The 17,783-nt window shown below is 56.8% G+C and overlaps 6 protein-coding genes across 6 annotated transcripts; 2 read left to right on the top strand and 4 right to left on the bottom strand.

Annotated features, from left to right (window-relative positions):
- Positions 1-1,792: 1,792 nt before the first annotated feature.
- Positions 1,793-3,101, bottom strand: BXZ73DRAFT_97838 (kinase-like protein; the record flags this gene model as incomplete). Its single annotated transcript, XM_048027508.1, has 4 exons — positions 1,793-2,401; positions 2,482-2,728; positions 2,788-2,986; positions 3,047-3,101. 4 exons carry the CDS (start codon positions 3,099-3,101, stop codon positions 1,793-1,795), a joined length of 1,110 nt encoding a protein of 369 aa, XP_047881685.1.
- Positions 3,102-3,502: 401 nt separating this feature from the next.
- On the bottom strand, positions 3,503-5,389 carry BXZ73DRAFT_88006 (malate synthase; the record flags this gene model as incomplete). Its single annotated transcript, XM_048024796.1, has 7 exons — positions 3,503-3,679; positions 3,718-3,969; positions 4,023-4,227; positions 4,278-4,412; positions 4,467-4,796; positions 4,853-4,988; positions 5,044-5,389. 7 exons carry the CDS (start codon positions 5,387-5,389, stop codon positions 3,503-3,505), a joined length of 1,581 nt encoding a protein of 526 aa, XP_047881684.1.
- Positions 5,390-5,980: 591 nt separating this feature from the next.
- Positions 5,981-7,053, bottom strand: BXZ73DRAFT_97836 (CHD5-like protein-domain-containing protein; the record flags this gene model as incomplete). The annotated part of the gene is made up of 4 exons (XM_048027507.1): positions 5,981-6,048; positions 6,289-6,561; positions 6,694-6,874; positions 6,970-7,053. The coding sequence occupies 4 exons, from the start codon at positions 7,051-7,053 to the stop codon at positions 5,981-5,983; spliced, it is 606 nt and encodes a 201-aa protein (XP_047881683.1).
- Positions 7,054-7,760: 707 nt separating this feature from the next.
- Positions 7,761-8,046, bottom strand: BXZ73DRAFT_5864 (ribosomal protein L39e; the record flags this gene model as incomplete). The annotated part of the gene is made up of 3 exons (XM_048021656.1): positions 7,761-7,808; positions 7,879-7,924; positions 7,985-8,046. Coding segments are annotated over 3 exons (156 nt in total), but the record flags the coding sequence as incomplete, so codon positions are not given.
- A 329-nt stretch (positions 8,047-8,375) lies between these two features.
- BXZ73DRAFT_97835 (uncharacterized protein) lies at positions 8,376-9,015 on the top strand (the record flags this gene model as incomplete). The annotated part of the gene is made up of 5 exons (XM_048027506.1): positions 8,376-8,522; positions 8,577-8,617; positions 8,674-8,705; positions 8,759-8,857; positions 8,912-9,015. The coding sequence occupies 5 exons, from the start codon at positions 8,376-8,378 to the stop codon at positions 9,013-9,015; spliced, it is 423 nt and encodes a 140-aa protein (XP_047881681.1).
- A 749-nt stretch (positions 9,016-9,764) lies between these two features.
- BXZ73DRAFT_74684 (uncharacterized protein) lies at positions 9,765-10,646 on the top strand (the record flags this gene model as incomplete). The annotated part of the gene is made up of 1 exon (XM_048022073.1): positions 9,765-10,646. The coding sequence occupies one exon, from the start codon at positions 9,765-9,767 to the stop codon at positions 10,644-10,646; it is 882 nt and encodes a 293-aa protein (XP_047881680.1).
- Positions 10,647-17,783: the final 7,137 nt, after the last annotated feature.

Raw genomic sequence — 17,783 nt, 5'->3', positions numbered from 1 at the left:
CAACAACGTCGAAAGTATATGACCACGGCAACCACAATCCCGACGAAGGCGAGAATGCCGACAAGCCCGCCGACGATGGCTACAATGTGCGAGAAGAGTTGTCACTACCCGGTCCCCCCTCGCCGGAGGGATTGCTGCCATATGCAGTAATGCGCGCGGGGGATTCCATCGGAGGAGAGGTTCACCGACGTGCTGGCTGACAGACTTTAGTATGTAAGATTAGTATATCGTCACCAGTTATGGTCCCTATATACGCACTTCAAAGCCAAATGTGCATACACGGCACCGAGGGTGGAGCTGAAGGAGAATGACGATGAATTTCGGGTCGAATCCAGTCCTTCCTGAGGGACTCACGCTCCTTGCCCATTGATATTCAAGCCGCTCGTGATGTTGTAGTGTTCCATGAGCGCCCCAATCGTCTGGTTGTTTCCTGCACGTGCATACGCCCCCTGTATCATTCGGTCGCGCACACGTACATCTGTAACAATGGCCGACACCCAGAATTGCCATGCTAGCAAGATTTGTAAGATAAGACTGGAAGTGTGACAACGTCGGATTCTTACGAAAGCTTCCTGATTCACCTGCGCCGGAATCCAGCCCTATTCCAGATGTCGAAGCTAAGAAAACGCGATATGAGCGGTTAACGTCTGGTGAATACCAGCGACTCTACTCACATATATTCAGCTGACCATCCAGGAATTCAATATGGGTTTGACGAATCTATAGAATTTGGATCAGAATATAAGAGCTCTCAGCCAACCCTTGAACAACATCGCCGATCTGTTGGGATAATTGGTCCCAAAACATCGGATCTGATTGGGACAAAGGCTTGCTACCTGGGGTGGAAACGAGCCATGTGTGCAAGTACGGGGACCGCAGGTTGAGAGGGATGCTGGCCGGGAAGAATGTCCTATTGATTTGTGCATTGCTCGAGACGAGGATGAAGGCTACGGCGACCACCAGCACGAGAGGATGCATAGCTGGGGGATGGAAACACTATGCAATGTTAGAGATGAGGGAAAGAGGCCGTCAGCAAGAGACTCGCTATATAAGATAAAGGACCTTAGCAACGCTCCCCAGCTGAGCAGCTGCGGCGCATCGTGCGCACGGATGCACTTACTGGGGGTTCTTGGACGTACGTCAGGAATCATTTCCTTGTATAGAACACGCGTGAGCGACGCATACCCACTTGATGTCGCACCCCACATGACGACCATTCTTTTGTAAAGAAAATCAGACTCGAATCGGAACCTATATTTCGAGAGAGAACGCAACAGAACTAGTCTTGAAACTGTCGAACCCGTAGTGGGTTGAGTTTGTGGCGAGCCTTCGGGGCGATTAATCGTGGGTATAGCTTCACGAAGTTAAGGTTGGTGGTCCTCCGATGACTGTTGGGAACAGCCCCGAGCAATGATATACTACGGAGTTGATAAACATCCGAGCTGCATGCGTATGAAACGTACTTGTACTTCGTACAGGAATACACCATGATCTTCCGCGAGCCTCTCTCTCTTTCCTGGGGCGCGTCGCGGCATTACATCTCCTTGGTGGACAACCGAGATGCCCTCTTTGTCCTTCAAAGCGGGCCGCCGCGACGGAAGTAGTAGACGAGTGGTCGCAGCAAACGCCCTAGCGACGACCAAACATTGAAGAGCCAGGTGTTGTGCATACCAGCGTTCGCAGTTCCTTGATACACAAATACAAACACTTGCGCGTACACTTGCACTTCCTGCACTCAACGTCGCATCAGAACCCTACGCAGAGCGTTCAAGCCACGCACCATCAAGCTCCCTCACAACCCATCCACCATCGTCACGTCCACACCCATCATATCCTCCCTCGCAAGCCTCCTCCGTCCCTGATCGCACCTCCGCAGATACTCCTCGCACCGCGCCCCGAACACCTCCAGCCCGTCCAAGAACCCGTTCGGAAGCTTGTCCTTCCGCTGCTCCCACGGCTTCACGTCCACCAGCGTCCCGCGGTCGAGGCAGACCAGGATCATCCCGAAGCTGTACGCGTCCGCCAGGCGCGCGTCCGCGCACTCCCCGCGCAGGATCTCGGGCGCGCTGAACGGCCGCGTCCCGGGGTATATCCGCTCGACCTTGCGCGCGGACCGCTGCGGTGCTTGCGCGGGCGTCGACGGGCCGTGGTACGCGAAGCGCGAGGGCGTCGGCGGCGGCGGCGGCGGGTGCGCGGGAGGGGGCGCGAACTCGTCGTCCGCGTCGTCGTCCGGGGCGAGGATGCGCGAGTCCGCGTGGACCGAGCGCCCGAAGTCGAACAGCTTCACGGTGTCGGACGCGCGGGTGACCTGGATGTTGAGCAGCGAGAGGTCCCCGTGCGAGAGCCCGTACGAGTGCAGGTGGGTGAGGCCGTCGAGGAGCTGGTCGTGGTAGCCGACCTTCTGCGCGCGCGGCATCGTCGGTTCCGGCTCGCCGGGGGGTCCTCGCCCAGGCGCGGGGACGGCGCGTGCTCGCGGATGACGTCGTAGAGCGTGCGGCCCTCGAGGTACTCGAGCACCATGCCGACGTTCTCGAGCGCGCCGAGGAAGGCGCAGATGTTGCGGTGCCGCGCGAGCGTCGTGTACACGCGGAGCTCTGCGAGGAACTGGGTTGTCACGTCCCGCGCGTTCGACTGCATTTCGCCGTTGATCTCGATCTGCACCACGTTCGGCTTCTTGACCACGCACTGGAAGAGTTCTGACGCGGACCCGGCGGCCATGGGCACGAGACTTTGTGTGGATTTGGTGGGGCAGAGTACGATGTGGGGGTGGGGAAGGAGAATATCGACGTGGGGTTCGTCGGGGGGCGATAGATGGGCGCTGAGGAGTGGGAAGTGGACTCGTACGTGCGGGGGGTTTGTCTGTGCAGCTGTCTTGGGGTGCGCTGCTGGGTGCGCTGCTGGGTGTGTTGTGGAGTGTTCTCTCCGGGTGTGGCGGAGTGCGGAGGTACGATCGAAGGCGAGCTTTCGGCCTCTTCGTCGAGCTCAACTATGCTTTCGGGCGATTATGCGTGCCGTCACCAAAATGAACGATCGGAATGTGGCTCACCCATCCACCAATTCTTCTTGGAGGTGAGCGTAAGCCGCTTGATATGCCGCGACATCTTGGAGACAGCGTGACGTGATTATTGAAGAATGAGAGTGGCTGTATGCGGGACAGGGTATATGGAGAGGGACAAAAACGAGGATGTGGGGCAGAAGCAAGACACGTTCCGCTAAGCGGCCCAATCGTGGACGCAATGCGCGAAGTCCGCGTGCGCGACAGGCGTCTATCTTATCTCAATGAACTCATCGCCAAGGCCTCTCCTACTCTGCACATGCGGGCTCGAAATCTCATCCGTACAACCTCGCACGACCATCTAGTCCGTTGAATGAATATATCCATGTCCACACTTTCCTCGCGGATAGAAGGAGATGCTTACTTGGTGCTAGTATACAATGACCGGAACTAGTAATGTACATCGAAAAGTGGAGAGAGGCGCAATGTCCGATATGAATGCAAATCCTACAGCACGCTGCGCTGCCACCCCGCGGGGCATCCATCTTTTACCGCAAGGTAACCCATCAGATCGCTCGTCAAGAACTCGCTCGGCCACTCCTTGCGGACCTGCGCCTTCAGGTACTTGCTCACGATGTCCAAGTTCTCCGCCGTCAGCACCGCGCTCTTCAGTGTGGGCGCGATCTCGTCGACCAGGCTGTCGATCCAGTCGCGGTAATGACGGCGCCGGTGTCGTTCGTGCGCATCCCCCACTTCACCCACTGCCAGAGCTGGACGCGAGTGATCTCCGCGGTGGCCGCGTCCTCCATGAGCCAGTTGAGAGGAATGCAGCCGTTTCCGGCAAGCCATGCTGCGCTATACCCCAGAGCGGTTGCGACGTTCGAGCGCACGCCCTCGACAGTAATCTTGCCGGGAACGTTGGTGTTCAAAAGGTCGGCAGCGGCAACCTTGACCTCCTCCCGGCGAACGTGGTACTGTTGGACATGAAGTCAGCAGCAGAAACGCTTGCGCTGTGAGTTGCACTGACCTGGTTGGGACCAAGCATATGCTTGTTGAAGATCTCCATCGCGATCGCGTTAATGAGGGGGTGTGCGATCCAAGTACCGTCGTGGCCGTTCATGACCTCCCGAAGCTTGTCTGCGCGAACTTTTTCCATGGCGATTTCGTTTGCCTTAGGGTCGTTCTTGATGGGGATCTGCGCCGACATACCACCCATGGCAGCAACTCTCCGCCTGATTCAAAGGTAAACACGTGTATTGTCGAGACATTCGGATCTACTCACCTGTGACAAGTCTGGACGAGGAGACGGACGTAGGAATCCATAAAACCGACCTCCATGGTCACGTCCTTCCGGTCGGGCAGCACGGCGCTGCGGTCGGCACGACGGCGCTTGATGAAGCTGAAGATGTAGTCCCAGCTACGAGACGTTAGATCTCACATTCCGCTTCAACGGGCCCTGCCGGATACTCACCGACCACAGTTGAGACCCGAGGAGTGCGTCCGGAGCTCGAACAGGATCTCCTCCATTTGGAGGGCGGCGGGGAGCGTCTCGATCAGGACGGTCCCGCGAATGGTGCCGTGCGGCATGCCGATGTACGACTGCGCGAAGTTGAAGACATCATTCCAGAGCCGCGCCTCGCGGTAGTGCTCCATCTTCGGGAGGTAGAAGTAGGGGCCGCTGCCGCGCTGGACGAGCTCCTTGGCGTTGTGGAAGAAGTACATGCCGAAGTCGAAGAGCGAGCCGGAGACAGGGGCGTTGTCGACGGTCACGCGGGGTTCGTCCAAGTGCCAGCCACGAGGACTGCAGCAGGCATGTGAGAATCAAGGAGCGTTCCTGGAGACGTTCGCGTAACTCACCGGACGATAAGCACCGCGGGGTTCTGCGAGAGCTTGTACGCCTTTCCGCCAGACTCAAAGTCGATCTGGCGCCGAATGGCGTCGTAGAGGTTGACCTGGCCGTTGATCATGTTGGCGAACGTCGGGGAGCTCGCGTCTAGAAATCTCGCTGAGCCTCCTGCTTTCCTACACGCACGTGTGGCAATGCGTACCTTCAAAGTCAGCCATGAACGTCTTCGTGCCGCTGTTCAGCGCGTTGATGACCATCTTCCTGTCCGTCGGGCCAGTGATCTCGACGCGGCGGTCCTCGAGACCCGGCGCGGGCGGTGCACAGATCCACGAAGGGTCCGCGCGGATGTGTGCAGTCTCGGGAGGGAAGTCGAGGGGCTGACCGGCATCAAGGCGCTGCTGGGCAGCCTCGCGGGCGATGAGGAGCGACTGGCGGGTCGACTCGAAGGTGCGGTGGAGGGCAGCGATGAACTTGAGCGCGTCCTCGGTGAGCACGCGTGCCTGTGCGTCCTGCGCCTGGGTGGAGTGGATGATGACGCCCTGGACCATGTTGTGGGTGTGAGTGCGTGGGTGTGGGTGTGAGGGCGGGTGCGGGGTGCGATAGGAGCTCAGGAGGGTAGTCGGGAGGCATTGCGTATAAGTAGTGTGGCGGCTCTCCGCAAGCCCGTCTTCCTTGGACGTGCTCCGGACGTCATGGCTGCTTTCACGTGCTTGCCGCCCCCGAGCTCCGCGACCAGCCCGCCTGGCTCCCGGGGCGCCCCCGGTGCTCCGCTGGACGTCGTGGTCGCGTCCCCCGCCTGCAGCCCACGCGCCGTCCGCGATCCCGTCGGACTGCTCCGACGCTGCCCCGGAAAGGAGACGGGAGCGTTTCTCTCGGCCACCGCCCGGCTATCCCCGGCGCGGGCCTCCTCGTCCCGTGAATCGCTCGCTCAGATACGTACCAGTCTCCGGTGCCCCGCATCTGCGCTCGCGGCTAGCACAATCCCGCGACGCTCGCGCGTACCGCTTCCCGTGGGTGGTTGCCGAACCGCTGCTTGATAACGTGTACATACACTGCTCACCGCGACCCTAAGCTCTCATCGCACCCCCAGAATAGCGTCGCGGCTCCGGACGCGAACCCGCAGGTCTGCACAACCTGCCTCAATCGACCTTTTTCCCGCTGCCTTCCGTCTTCGCGCCTTCCGACGGGACCGGCGTCGTGGACGACCCTATCGCGGAGGCAAGAAATGAGTCCACATCCATCACGCTCGCCACCCCGGTCTCCCGTCTCTGCGTCGCGTCCGTGAACGTGTGGTACGGCGCCCCGCCCAGGGCCTGGACGCACGGAACCCGGCGTCCCGGCCGGCGGAGCCCCGGGGAGGGGTCCAGTTTCCATTGCGCGGGCGACACGGCGGCGCGACGGAACGCACGGCGCGAGAGAAGAGGAAAAAAACAAAACGACGACTCACCGTGGCGCGCGACGACGTCGCGGACGGCGCGCTCCCCGAGCTTGATCACCCGCCTGCACGCCATCTGCCACACGCCGCAGCTCACGCTCCCCGCGGGCGCGAACGGCAGCGCGAGCCACCACGTCAGCGGCCCGAACCAGCCTGGGGGCAGGTAGAAGACCGCCGCCTTGCGGTACCACCAGCCGATCACGAACTGCGCCCCGGTGGTCATCACCCAGAGTGCGGTGTTGAAGCGCATGGAGAACGCGGTGCGCGCGGAGGAGAGGTCGCCGTCTGCGCGTGTTGGGGGGGAGGAGCGCGATGAGCGGGATGTTGAAACGGGGTCGGGGCGAGGGGACGGTTGAGGTGTGGGGAGGCGTGTGGTGGGACGTGGAGGACGGGAGTGGCGAACAGAAAGGTACTCACTCAGCTTCTCGAGATCCGCGAGACCCTTGTCAACGCTCCGCCGCAGCTTCGCCCACTTGGCGAACTGGTCCTGTGCGCTCGTTTGTAGAAGTTCCTTCTTGTTGAGTAAAATGTCCGACTTGAGCTTCCGCTGCTGCGTCACTGCAGCGCTGTAGAATATGCGGAGGTACAGGGCGTAGAACTGCGAGACCCGGACCACAGCGATGAGCAAGAACGCATCGGGGATTGCACAACGGTAAGCGTGGTGACGGATCTGAGCAAGCGATGACGACGTACGAATTCAAGCAGCACAGTCTTGCCAACCCATGATATTAGCTCAGTCACGAAGACGAGCGCAAAGAGCATCGCCATGAGAGCCATGATGTCCAAGGAAATGAAGGCCGTGAAAACCAGAGACGATACAGCGCAAGCTGGGAATGAAGCAAAGGAGATACGTGTACAAGAGCTGGTGCCACTTCACTGCGCCTGTGGCGTGTCAGAGGCCTATGAAGCGCACGTGGCCGAGTCATGATATTTGTACGTGTTAACGATACATTACCTGTTTCTCGTACTTTGGTGAAGAAGATCATTTCATTTAGGGGGTCGCGCTGCACGAGGACACGTACGTCGACATGTTTGCGGTCGGAGCAGTCTCAAGGAAAAGACGAGGACAATCAAGCGCTCGCATATATCATACGCAGTGCGCACCGCCGCAGGCAGAGCTCTCATGCTCTCGAACGGCTCCTTTGCTATTGGCTTCATGGTCGCGTTGTGTAGACACAGGGGCGAGAAGCGATAATAGCTGCAGAGCAGAAGGACGGTACCTGGCTCGAATATCCCATCTGATGAACGCCAAACAATCGGGGAGGAAAGCATAACGCATGCGGATATTTTAGCGAGGATGCCATAAGCCAGTAACAGAGCGATACATGTGAGCGTTTGCGTGCGATGTGGATGCAATATCTCGGTGATGCTGGGCGGGGCTCGGTAGCCCCCAATCGTCGTCGCCGTCGTCCAAACCCCACGGTACAACTACAGCAGCGGCGCCGGCTCCGGTGTCGTCGTCGCTGCGAGCAGAAACGTGCGGCTTAGATGTTGAGCTTGGTGCGTCTCCAGTGACGACGCTTGGCGTTGTACTGGAGCAAGAAGGGGAAGAGGGTGTGGGATGATTATGGGAGGATAGAAATATAGGCAACGGTTACGCACCTGGATCTTGGAGTCCGTCTTCAAACGGAACCACTGGGGGATGGGGCTACCAAGAACGTCTCAACCATGTCGTCCTCTTTCACCTCAGGCCCCTTCTCCTACGTACCGGTTCTGGCGCGAGGCCTTCGCGAGGATGCGCTTCGTGCGGAAAGTCTTTTGGGAAGGCTGCAAACACAAAAACCAGTCGATCAGCACACACCTACATGCACGAGCGTCGAGGATATCGGCTCGCGAAGCAGAAGGACGTACCATCGTGTCTTGATGTTGTTCGCGGGGCGGCGGCGGTTGGTGGAGAGAGGACGAAAAATAAGGTTGGTGCGAGCGTTGGCCTGTACAGTTCTGACTAAGCTTCTGTTTACGGAAAGCAGCCTTGATTGCACGTGAGATCTCTCACGAGCACACTCCGGGCCGGCGCCACGTCCGTCCCACTGCTGGATCCCAGGACTCCCTTGGCTCGCCCCTTGCACTCTGCTCTATCCCTTCACGACCTGTTCAGCATGCGCTTCTTCACCACCCTATCTGTGCTCGCGCTTGCGCTGGTCGCTGCCGCGGACGGACCTACTGAGCTTGGCATCGACCGCACCTACATCCCGGAGGACTGCAAGGTTACCTCCCAGAACGGCGACAAGCTCCAAGTCCACTATGTAAGTTGCTTCGCACGCAGGTTTGACGAGCTCGCTCGCTCAAATGTGCCACAGACTGGAAAGCTGTTCTCGAACGGCAACAAATTCGACTCGAGGTAGGCTTATGCGGCTCATACGCGCGACGGTGGGGTTGACGGATGCCCTGTCTCAGCTTGGACCGCGGCACACCTCTCCCCCTGACTCGTGAGTCCCTTGTGCGCACGTTCTTGCTTCTCGTTCTAAAGCTCTTTCTGCAGTCGGATCAGGCCAGGTCATCCGCGGTTGGGAGGAGGGTCTGAAGGGTATGTGCCAGGGCGAGAAACGCACTCTCACCATCCCCTCGGCCATGGCCTACGGTAGGCTTTCTCCATTCCTCTTCTGCGCGCGCGCGAACTTACGTTCAATCCCAGGCCCGCGTGGATTTGGCAACGTCATCCCCGCGAACTCTGCGCTCGTTTTCGACGTCGAGCTCGTCAAGCTCGACCCCTCCGGAGCCGCCCGCGAGGAGCTGTGAAAGGTCTTATGACACGATGTTAGCACGAGGCACGTCGCTGTTTGCATATTTCGCGCGCTACGGGCGATGTGCGTGGCTGTTGTAATACCCTCCCGTCTTTGTGACGTCGTGCACCGGAACTTCTGCGCGCTGGCGAAGTCGGCCTCAACGGTCTCCAAGCGGGCTTGTTACACCTGTGTTAGCAGCTCTGCTCGCCTGATTTGTACTGTAAGGTATAACCGCCCTTGTGTTGCCTATCGAAGAGCGATAGGTGCGTGCGAATGGAGACGGGAGATTGGAGGAACGACTCGGCGAGGGCGAGAGGAGGAGAGGCCGCGACGCCACTGATGACGTCGCGGCTCGCGGATGATGGGCTGCAATGCCGCGGAACGGATGGGCGGGGGACGGAAACGTGGACGTTGTAGAGCGGGACTATAGGGGAGCGGGTAAGTACCATGCTAGCCTGGATCACTATAAAGCTCGACGAGCCCTCATGCCTGTTCTTCACATCCTTCTGAGCCCACCTACAACTGCCCGCTCCGCTCACATCACGTTAACGTTGTACCTTCTGTGGACGCTCGACCCTCAGATTCATCATGGAACTTCAAAGTGGGTCGGCACATAATTTGTCTCTGCATACTCGTCAGCTCACACCCGCTCGGTTGCCAGACCGCTCAATCGGCTCCTTGCCATGCCTCCCGGTGGAGATTCTCAAAGTCGTCATCGAGTACCTCTGGCGGGCTCCTTCTTCTCTCAAAGAGCACCTCAGCATGTGTTGCGCCCTCCGAAAGGCGTCTCCAACTTTTGCGGCAGTAATTGTCTGGCTTGAGATGCAATATCCCAAGCTGTACATCGACATGGGGGCTCCTCCCCGAGAACACTTCTATTTTTCATCCTGTGACGAGCACATGAGCCGGGACGTCTCGACACCCGTCAAGCATTTCTTCATGAGTCTAGACAACTCATATATCAAGCGGTGGACGGCGACACCTTTGAAGAACCGCGCCTTTGCTTTCCCTGCCAGCCTCCAGACATGCAAGTCCGTGACCATGCGGCCCAGCAGAACGTTCATGGAGTCGAGGCCAGCTTACGAGAACTTCCGACACCTCCTCTCAATCAAGTTCCCCGCGCTCACCCACCTCCACCTCGACACCTCCCTCTTCGCAAAAGCGGCCGCGGGCGGTCGTTACGTCTTCATGCTCGGCGCCGTGCCACTGCCTGCACTCGTCTTTCTCCGCCTCTCTCACGCGCCGGAGTGCAAGTGCGTGGCGCTGGAGGGGGACCTGCACGATGAGCGCTGCGTTTTCTTCGGCGTCGTTCGGGCGTGTCCCAGGCTCAGCCGCATCCAGCTCGACGTCGTCGGAACGTTGGTTGAGGCCAAGCTCCCGCGGACGGTGCGACAGCTCACAATCGTCGCGCGACGGGTGCAAGTCCCGGGATACGAGCTGAAGAGCACGTTCGTGGGCTACAACATCGTGGTAGCGGTGCGAGAGGGACTCTTCCGTAACCTTGGGGTGCGTGGGAGGGGCGTAGTGCGGAAGGTGGAGGTGCTGAGTTCCACGGAAGAGATAATTGCACTGGACAGGGTGCGGGATGCATGCGCGGAGCACGGTATCGTCGTCGAGAGAGTGTTGGAAGACGTACGGTACTAGCGAGAGCAACGTTGTGGGTTCATGCAACAAAGTACGATCAAGGAAACGCCGTCCCATGTAGAGCATTTAGAGAAACGACTGCTATTGCACCTTCCCGTGTGACTCCCCCCTCGGCACATACATTTGGGAGAGTTTATCTGACTTCAGGTGATCGGGCACGCATATGCATCCCGCGGATATGGAATGTGGATATCCAGCGGTGGATCCAGCGGGCACGGTCATGATTCGACACGGACATGGTGGACTCGAGTCTCGCGCGCTAAGTATCCCGTCCACTGTCCAGCTGCCACAGGCATCGGGCGCCGGACGAGCGTGCCTCCGGCGCTAATAATGTGAACTGTTCTCCTCAGCGTTTTAGCTCTTGACCACCACCATCGTCGACTTCGGCAAAGATGGCGTGGCGCAATCAAGCGCAATCAAGGCGCGACAGAGGGGTCTGTCTTCCAACGCTGACTTACGTACACTAGATGTTGGCACGTGGTTTGGAAGTACTAGCGACTGCGGAATGGATATTTTTGTTTTCGTTCGATCTCCAATTCGAGGTGCCACCTCCGTTCCTTTTCCTGCTTTCTGCGTTAACCCGGAGTTCAGATTTTGCACCGACGTCATCCCCGCGATCCCCGCGATCTCTTGAATCTCTTGAATACAACTACCAATTTCGTGTCGCTGAAGGCTGTTGGTCCGCTTCAAGCACAAGGAAGGCATAGGCGCCGATTTCGACTCCCTGGACACTAGTCTATGGGACTTATCGAGAGACTTTCCAAGGCTGAGAACGGGATCGATGTTTCTACGAAGTGGGTTCAGTTGAATCTCCCTGCTTCTTACAGCTCGACTCTGACTGCTGCCTCTCAGGCTGGGAAATGGCACTCGCATTTTCTCGTCACCTATGCGAGGTGTGTCGAGAAGAAGCGGGGGGCCTCGTAGTCCGCAATTGCGTGGAAATCCGCATCCGTGCTCTCATCGGACTCGTTCCCTGTGAAGAATCGAGCAGTGGACGAAGAGAGCCGTAGAGGCGAAAGGACGCCGGATGACGGACAGGGTGTCGGATAGGACGACGATGGTGGATAGGATGATAGATTGGATATCGATCTAGGACGATACGGCGGCATAGTACTGTACAATGCGTGGGAACGTAGTATACATGACTAAGCATACTGGTAGTGCCTCGGCACCTGTACCTCACAAGATCAGAGTCAATTGATCTGTGATCACCCCCCCGGGGTGATTCCACTTTCGGTAACTGCAAACGTCTCTAAGCCTGCGTACTGTACAGTGTCCCACGGGTCCTTGAGACGCGAAAAACATTCCGGCCGATATCTCTGCATTTTCGGGTCGGCGGCCACCACGTTTTGGCATTTACATATCTCTACTTAGTGGCCACCTCAATGAATATTTTCGGGTGGATACGATGTGCGAGAGACGAGTTCGACAAGATATGACATATGGTCCCGAAGTCCGCACCCACCCCTCCTTGAGACGGCCCATTTCGGGCAATAGATCATAGATCTCCCACGGCGCGCGTTGGCGCCTAGTCACTTGATCCATCCGAGTCGTGGTCGTGGTGCTCGATGCCGTCCTCCTACTCGTCCCCCTCACACGGGAGTTCAAGTCTGTGATGTAGTTCGCTCATTCAAGGTGAGGTTTCTGTGCAGGACACGGAGAGGCCAGTCGACGCAGCACAACGCGACATCGTGTGAGAGTGTCACGTGGTAGGTGTATGTCGGCCCAACAGACGCCGTTGACCCCGGAATCCCGGGACATGCCCGGCATCACCAGCCCTGTGATATAATCACTTGAAATCTCGCAGAGAGAGAGCTAGAGGTAATGGAAGTCATGCCTCGCATTTCCGGAGTTCAGGATGTTTCCATACTCTTGATGATATGCCATTTAAGTTTGCTCACACACTCGGAAATGCGAAAACATATTCTCATGATTTCAACCGGCTCTGGAACCAGCTGGGATCATTACTCTAACTACAAGGTGCATTGTTGTGCACCGAAAGTCCATTTTTTCAACAATTGTAAGCATGTACAAGAGGAGTCATCGCGGTCTGTCTCAAGGACCCGTGGTGTCTCAAGGACCCGTGGGACACTGTAGTGCCTCTACGGATATCGACGAAGATACCTTGTAGGGAAACGTTAGAACGCGGGCACATGCCCAAGTCCCCGCCCCCTTCCCCGACGTCCCCGAGGGCTCGGCCCAGCCGTCCTCCGCGCTTCCCCGGCACGCGTGAGCAGATTCCCGCGCCGCGCCGCCGCCCGCCCTTGATGGCCCCGGTATATCCGGACGCCGCGCGCCACCGGGTCTCCGCCGGCGCCTCGCCTATCCGCCACCTGTGCTCGCCGCCCCCAACAGCGAGCTCGCTGTTCCTGTACCCTGCCTCCCCCTCCCCTCCGTTTCCCTCCGTTCTTTTTGGTACCTGCTTGTATTTTAAATGCGCACCTAATGATACACAATGCAATAGCTTCAGTTGGCTGGGTGTGCCTGCACTGAGCCCTTAAATCCCCCAAAATGCGTGCAACATAGGAACATATAGAAGCAGTCCATCGATGGGACAAGTTCTGCATAAGTTAGCTGTATATGAGAGCCTCTGTAATCTGAACTTGCAGGTGGATAGCTGAAGGGGTGAAGGCATGATGTCATATGTTATTTCAGAATGACATACTCCACAGTGATATGGAATACACATTTATCGTCTTATGTACACCTAGAATCGTTCATAGAGGACATTCAGAGTGTATTGCAAAAGACAGCAAGTCAAAGTACGATGTTCTAATGAAGATATGACATATACTCAGAAGGGGGAGTTGGCTTGAAAATGTGGTCTCCATATGTTTTTGTGCAGACCTCCGATCACTGTACATCTTGTTTCATCATGTTTACATGTATGTGGAGAGCTCAGATCGTTGTTTTGGTGCTTATCGGTGAAGGACTGAATACAGGCCATGGTATGTCATTTTTCTATGACATAACGTATAGTGAGATAGCATGTGCTCCGATTGTTATTCTGAAAGGCGGAATAGAACAGGGCACTCTGCTGCTCAACGACGCAGAAGAAATCTCGAGAAACGGTTCAGGAGTGGCTGAGATATGGCAGATGAGCTTGAAGGGTGCACAGTGTTGAAGGTGGTTCAAGGGCGTCCTCTGGACAACTTGCCATTCTAGACCCATATGACATATCTCAGCCACTCCTGAACCGTTTCTCGAGATTTCTTCTGCGTCGTTGAGCAGCAGAGTGCCCTGTTCTATTCCGCCTTTCAGAATAACAATCGGAGCACATGCTATCTCACTATACGTTATGTCATAGAAAAATGACATACCATGGCCTGTATTCAGTCCTTCACCGATAAGCACCAAAACAACGATCTGAGCTCTCCACATACATGTAAACATGATGAAACAAGATGTACAGTGATCGGAGGTCTGCACAAAAACATATGGAGACCACATTTTCAAGCCAACTCCCCCTTCTGAGTATATGTCATATCTTCATTAGAACATCGTACTTTGACTTGCTGTCTTTTGCAATACACTCTGAATGTCCTCTATGAACGATTCTAGGTGTACATAAGACGATAAATGTGTATTCCATATCACTGTGGAGTATGTCATTCTGAAATAACATATGACATCATGCCTTCACCCCTTCAGCTATCCACCTGCAAGTTCAGATTACAGAGGCTCTCATATACAGCTAACTTATGCAGAACTTGTCCCATCGATGGACTGCTTCTATATGTTCCTATGTTGCACGCATTTTGGGGGATTTAAGGGCTCAGTGCAGGCACACCCAGCCAACTGAAGCTATTGCATTGTGTATCATTAGGTGCGCATTTAAAATACAAGCAGGTACCAAAAAGAACGGAGGGAAACGGAGGGGAGGGGGAGGCAGGGTACAGGAACAGCGAGCTCGCTGTTGGGGGCGGCGAGCACAGGTGGCGGATAGGCGAGGCGCCGGCGGAGACCCGGTGGCGCGCGGCGTCCGGATATACCGGGGCCATCAAGGGCGGGCGGCGGCGCGGCGCGGGAATCTGCTCACGCGTGCCGGGGAAGCGCGGAGGACGGCTGGGCCGAGCCCTCGGGGACGTCGGGGAAGGGGGCGGGGACTTGGGCATGTGCCCGCGTTCTAACGTTTCCCTACAAGGTATCTTCGTCGATATCCGTAGAGGCACTACAGTACGCAGGCTTAGAGACGTTTGCAGTTACCGAAAGTGGAATCACCCCGGGGGGGTGATCACAGATCAATTGACTCTGATCTTGTGAGGTACAGGTGTGCCTCGGATGAGGGCGTACACCGGGACACTAGGAACCAACATTCCCGACACCCGGCGCGCGCGCTGGGAACCGGGTGCCGATTACCGGATCATAGGGAGCGTCCTCGACTACTAAGTAGTCATCTTCCCCCCGATCATGAAAATCTTGAACGACGAGTCCGAGGACGCTACCCCCGAGAAGATTTTGCCTGCGCTTTCCGAAGCGCTCCCTCAGGCCATAGCTAGACGAGTGGGTAGCACGCCGTCGCTGGCAGCTCGCCAACCTCGGCACGCCGCCTGCCTCTGACGGATGCGATCCTCTGAACCTCGCCGTCGTTTCGTTCTACTGCAAGATGTGCGGCGAGCAGGACATGCGATATCCCGCGGTACTCGGAAATCGCCGCCCGCGAGCGCCGCTGTCCGAGTGGCGCACGGACCCGGTGCCATCGCGCGGGAGTGGCGCGTCCTCAACAAGCTGGGCACCGACGACGAAGGGCGCCACTCCCGCCTGAGCCTGAACTCGGCGACATGTGAGGAGATGGACGCGTGTGGGATGCGGGGTGCGGTGCACGCTGTGCGACACGACAGAGGGCGTTTGATTGGAAGGGCGCGGTGAGTGCGCTGTTTGTACGGAGCGTTCGAACGGGTGCTCATGCGATGCTGTCTCGCGCAGACCATTCGCGCCCGGAAAAAGTATCAAGTCGATCCCCGACCTCACTGGGAGCCGGTGTCACAGACGCACGCTGCACGCGTACGAGAGATGAAGGCGAGTCTTTCGCGGGATCCGTCTTTCACCGTCGCCGAGTGTTCGTGGTGCGGTGATGCCAGCTACAACCCCTCCGAAGTCAAGACGCATCTCACCGAGAGGTAAGTGGGCTATGTAGTATGTAAGGCTCTAAGTACACATCGCTGACACGTCTGCTTCCAGACATGGAATGCCATCAGAAAATACCACCATCAATGTGGACTACAAGGTCTACAACCGCGGCAATCCGGGTATCTGGATGATATCGCCCACCACTCCTGAGGAGGTATTTGCGATCAAGGTGACGAAGTCGGGTTCTTCGTCGAATCGGACACCTCGTAGATGATGTAGATGTATGCTCGAATGTTTTCGCGATAGTTCACAAGCCGAATTTGTACAAATGCCGAGCGCTGACCCTGCCGTTACTGTCTCCACTCTGTTCTCAGTTGCATGCCCGAGGTGCCCGCACTGCGCCAGTACCGGTCAGCACAGGCGGCGTATATGATAATCATCGTGATACATCACGGAAAAAACAAGCCAGCATTGTGGCGGCGACTATTTATCCCATATCTGGAGCATAATAGATGCGTTGCGGATCACGGGACCGCCGTAGTCAACTTCCGAGCAACTATTGGCGCTCAAGGCACACAGTTCTGTTCGTCAACCACCATGATGCTCCCTGTCTCCAAACGCGCACGGACGACTATCCCCCGCAGAGACCAGCCGGAAGATGCAGTATCAACGGGTGCGTCATCGCGTGTAGTTCTTTCCAAGCTACGTTACTCACTGTGCGGCCCCCTACGGCAGCTCGGCTCTATTCCCCACCAGTGGCGCGTTCGACGAAGCTCCAAACGCTCCCTTCCGAGGTTTGGCTTATGGTGAAGCAGCAATTGTAGACCTCGTAAAGGATAATTGCTCAAATTTGAGCAGGTGTTCGAATACCTACATCCTCGAGATCTCCTGCACCTCCTCAATGTCTGCAAGAAATTCGAAGGAATTCTGAAGCGCCACGCATCGACCTGGAAGCGAGCTCGACTCCGGTTGGGTGACGAAGTTCCGCGGCGATTCTCGGGTTGTAGCGAGCGTAGGTTCGCCGTGTTGCTGTTTGCAGATCAGTGCGAGGTGAGCATCCGTTCATTGGTGCAACCCAGTGGCGCATGCTCAATGACATTCTGTGTTTCCCCAGGGATGTCGAATGACCCCGGGCGTTTTACAGTCGATCCCCGATCTTCTCGTTAGATATTGCAGTAGCTGCAAGGAACAGATGTGAGTTTAAATTGTGTTATACTCTCTACCTCAGTGATCAACTAAAGTCTCACATGCCAGGCTTGTGGCGGACACTCACTCCGCTTTTGAGCCTCTCAAGAATCATTTGGCTTGCATATCCGAGTCATGGAACAAGTGGCTCCCTTCATTACCACGCCAGAACAGGTATTTAATCTCTGACTGCCGCATATGCTTCGCTCCTGATTTGCCCTTGACAGAGAGTTCCGTTTACAAGAGGAAAACCTCTACGACTACCGTGTCGTGAAACATCTCGCCAAAGAACTCTATGAAACAGAGAGCGAATCGAGCCAGGCCAAGTTACTATCACGGTACGAAAGACGGGTTGGGAAGACGAGAAGGGTACGTGAGTCTCGACCTGTTCCTTTAAATAAACGACACTTATATGGAAGCTCACAGGCTACTTCTGACGTGAGGAAGTGGCAGAGTAGCAAGACAACAAGAAAGGCAGACAAAATGGATACAGTTCTTCAGGATATATTCGAATCGTACGCCTCGTCTCTTATCTCATTGGTACGAGGAACTGAGGATGGTTCGCATCCTTGGAGGCGGAAGCCGGAGCTCCGAGGAGACACATGGTGTCAAGATCTCGACAACAAGCTGCGAGAAACGGACGAAGTTCATAAGCCACGGCCGTTAACAGATCTCGGTATGCGCATTCGTCGTTGTGTTATCTCCGTGACTGACACGATGCTTCTCAGGATGGAACCGCATGAGCGGAGATCTAGCACGCTTAATGGGATAGATCCGCACAGGGTGCGAATGTCTGAGTCGCAGATGAAGTTGCTCGCGCGTGGTGATGTACTGTACGGAGGCCACTCTCAGTCGCTGTGTCCCCCGCCGCCACCGTGGCCG

The sequence above is a fragment of the Epithele typhae genome, assembly GCF_022376455.1.
Source record: "Epithele typhae strain CBS 203.58 chromosome Unknown BXZ73scaffold_5, whole genome shotgun sequence".
Taxonomy (NCBI): Eukaryota; Fungi; Basidiomycota; class Agaricomycetes; order Polyporales; family Epitheliaceae; genus Epithele; species Epithele typhae.
The sequence above is the reverse complement of the archived record's forward strand: the minus strand, read 5'-3'. Positions and strand labels throughout refer to the sequence as shown.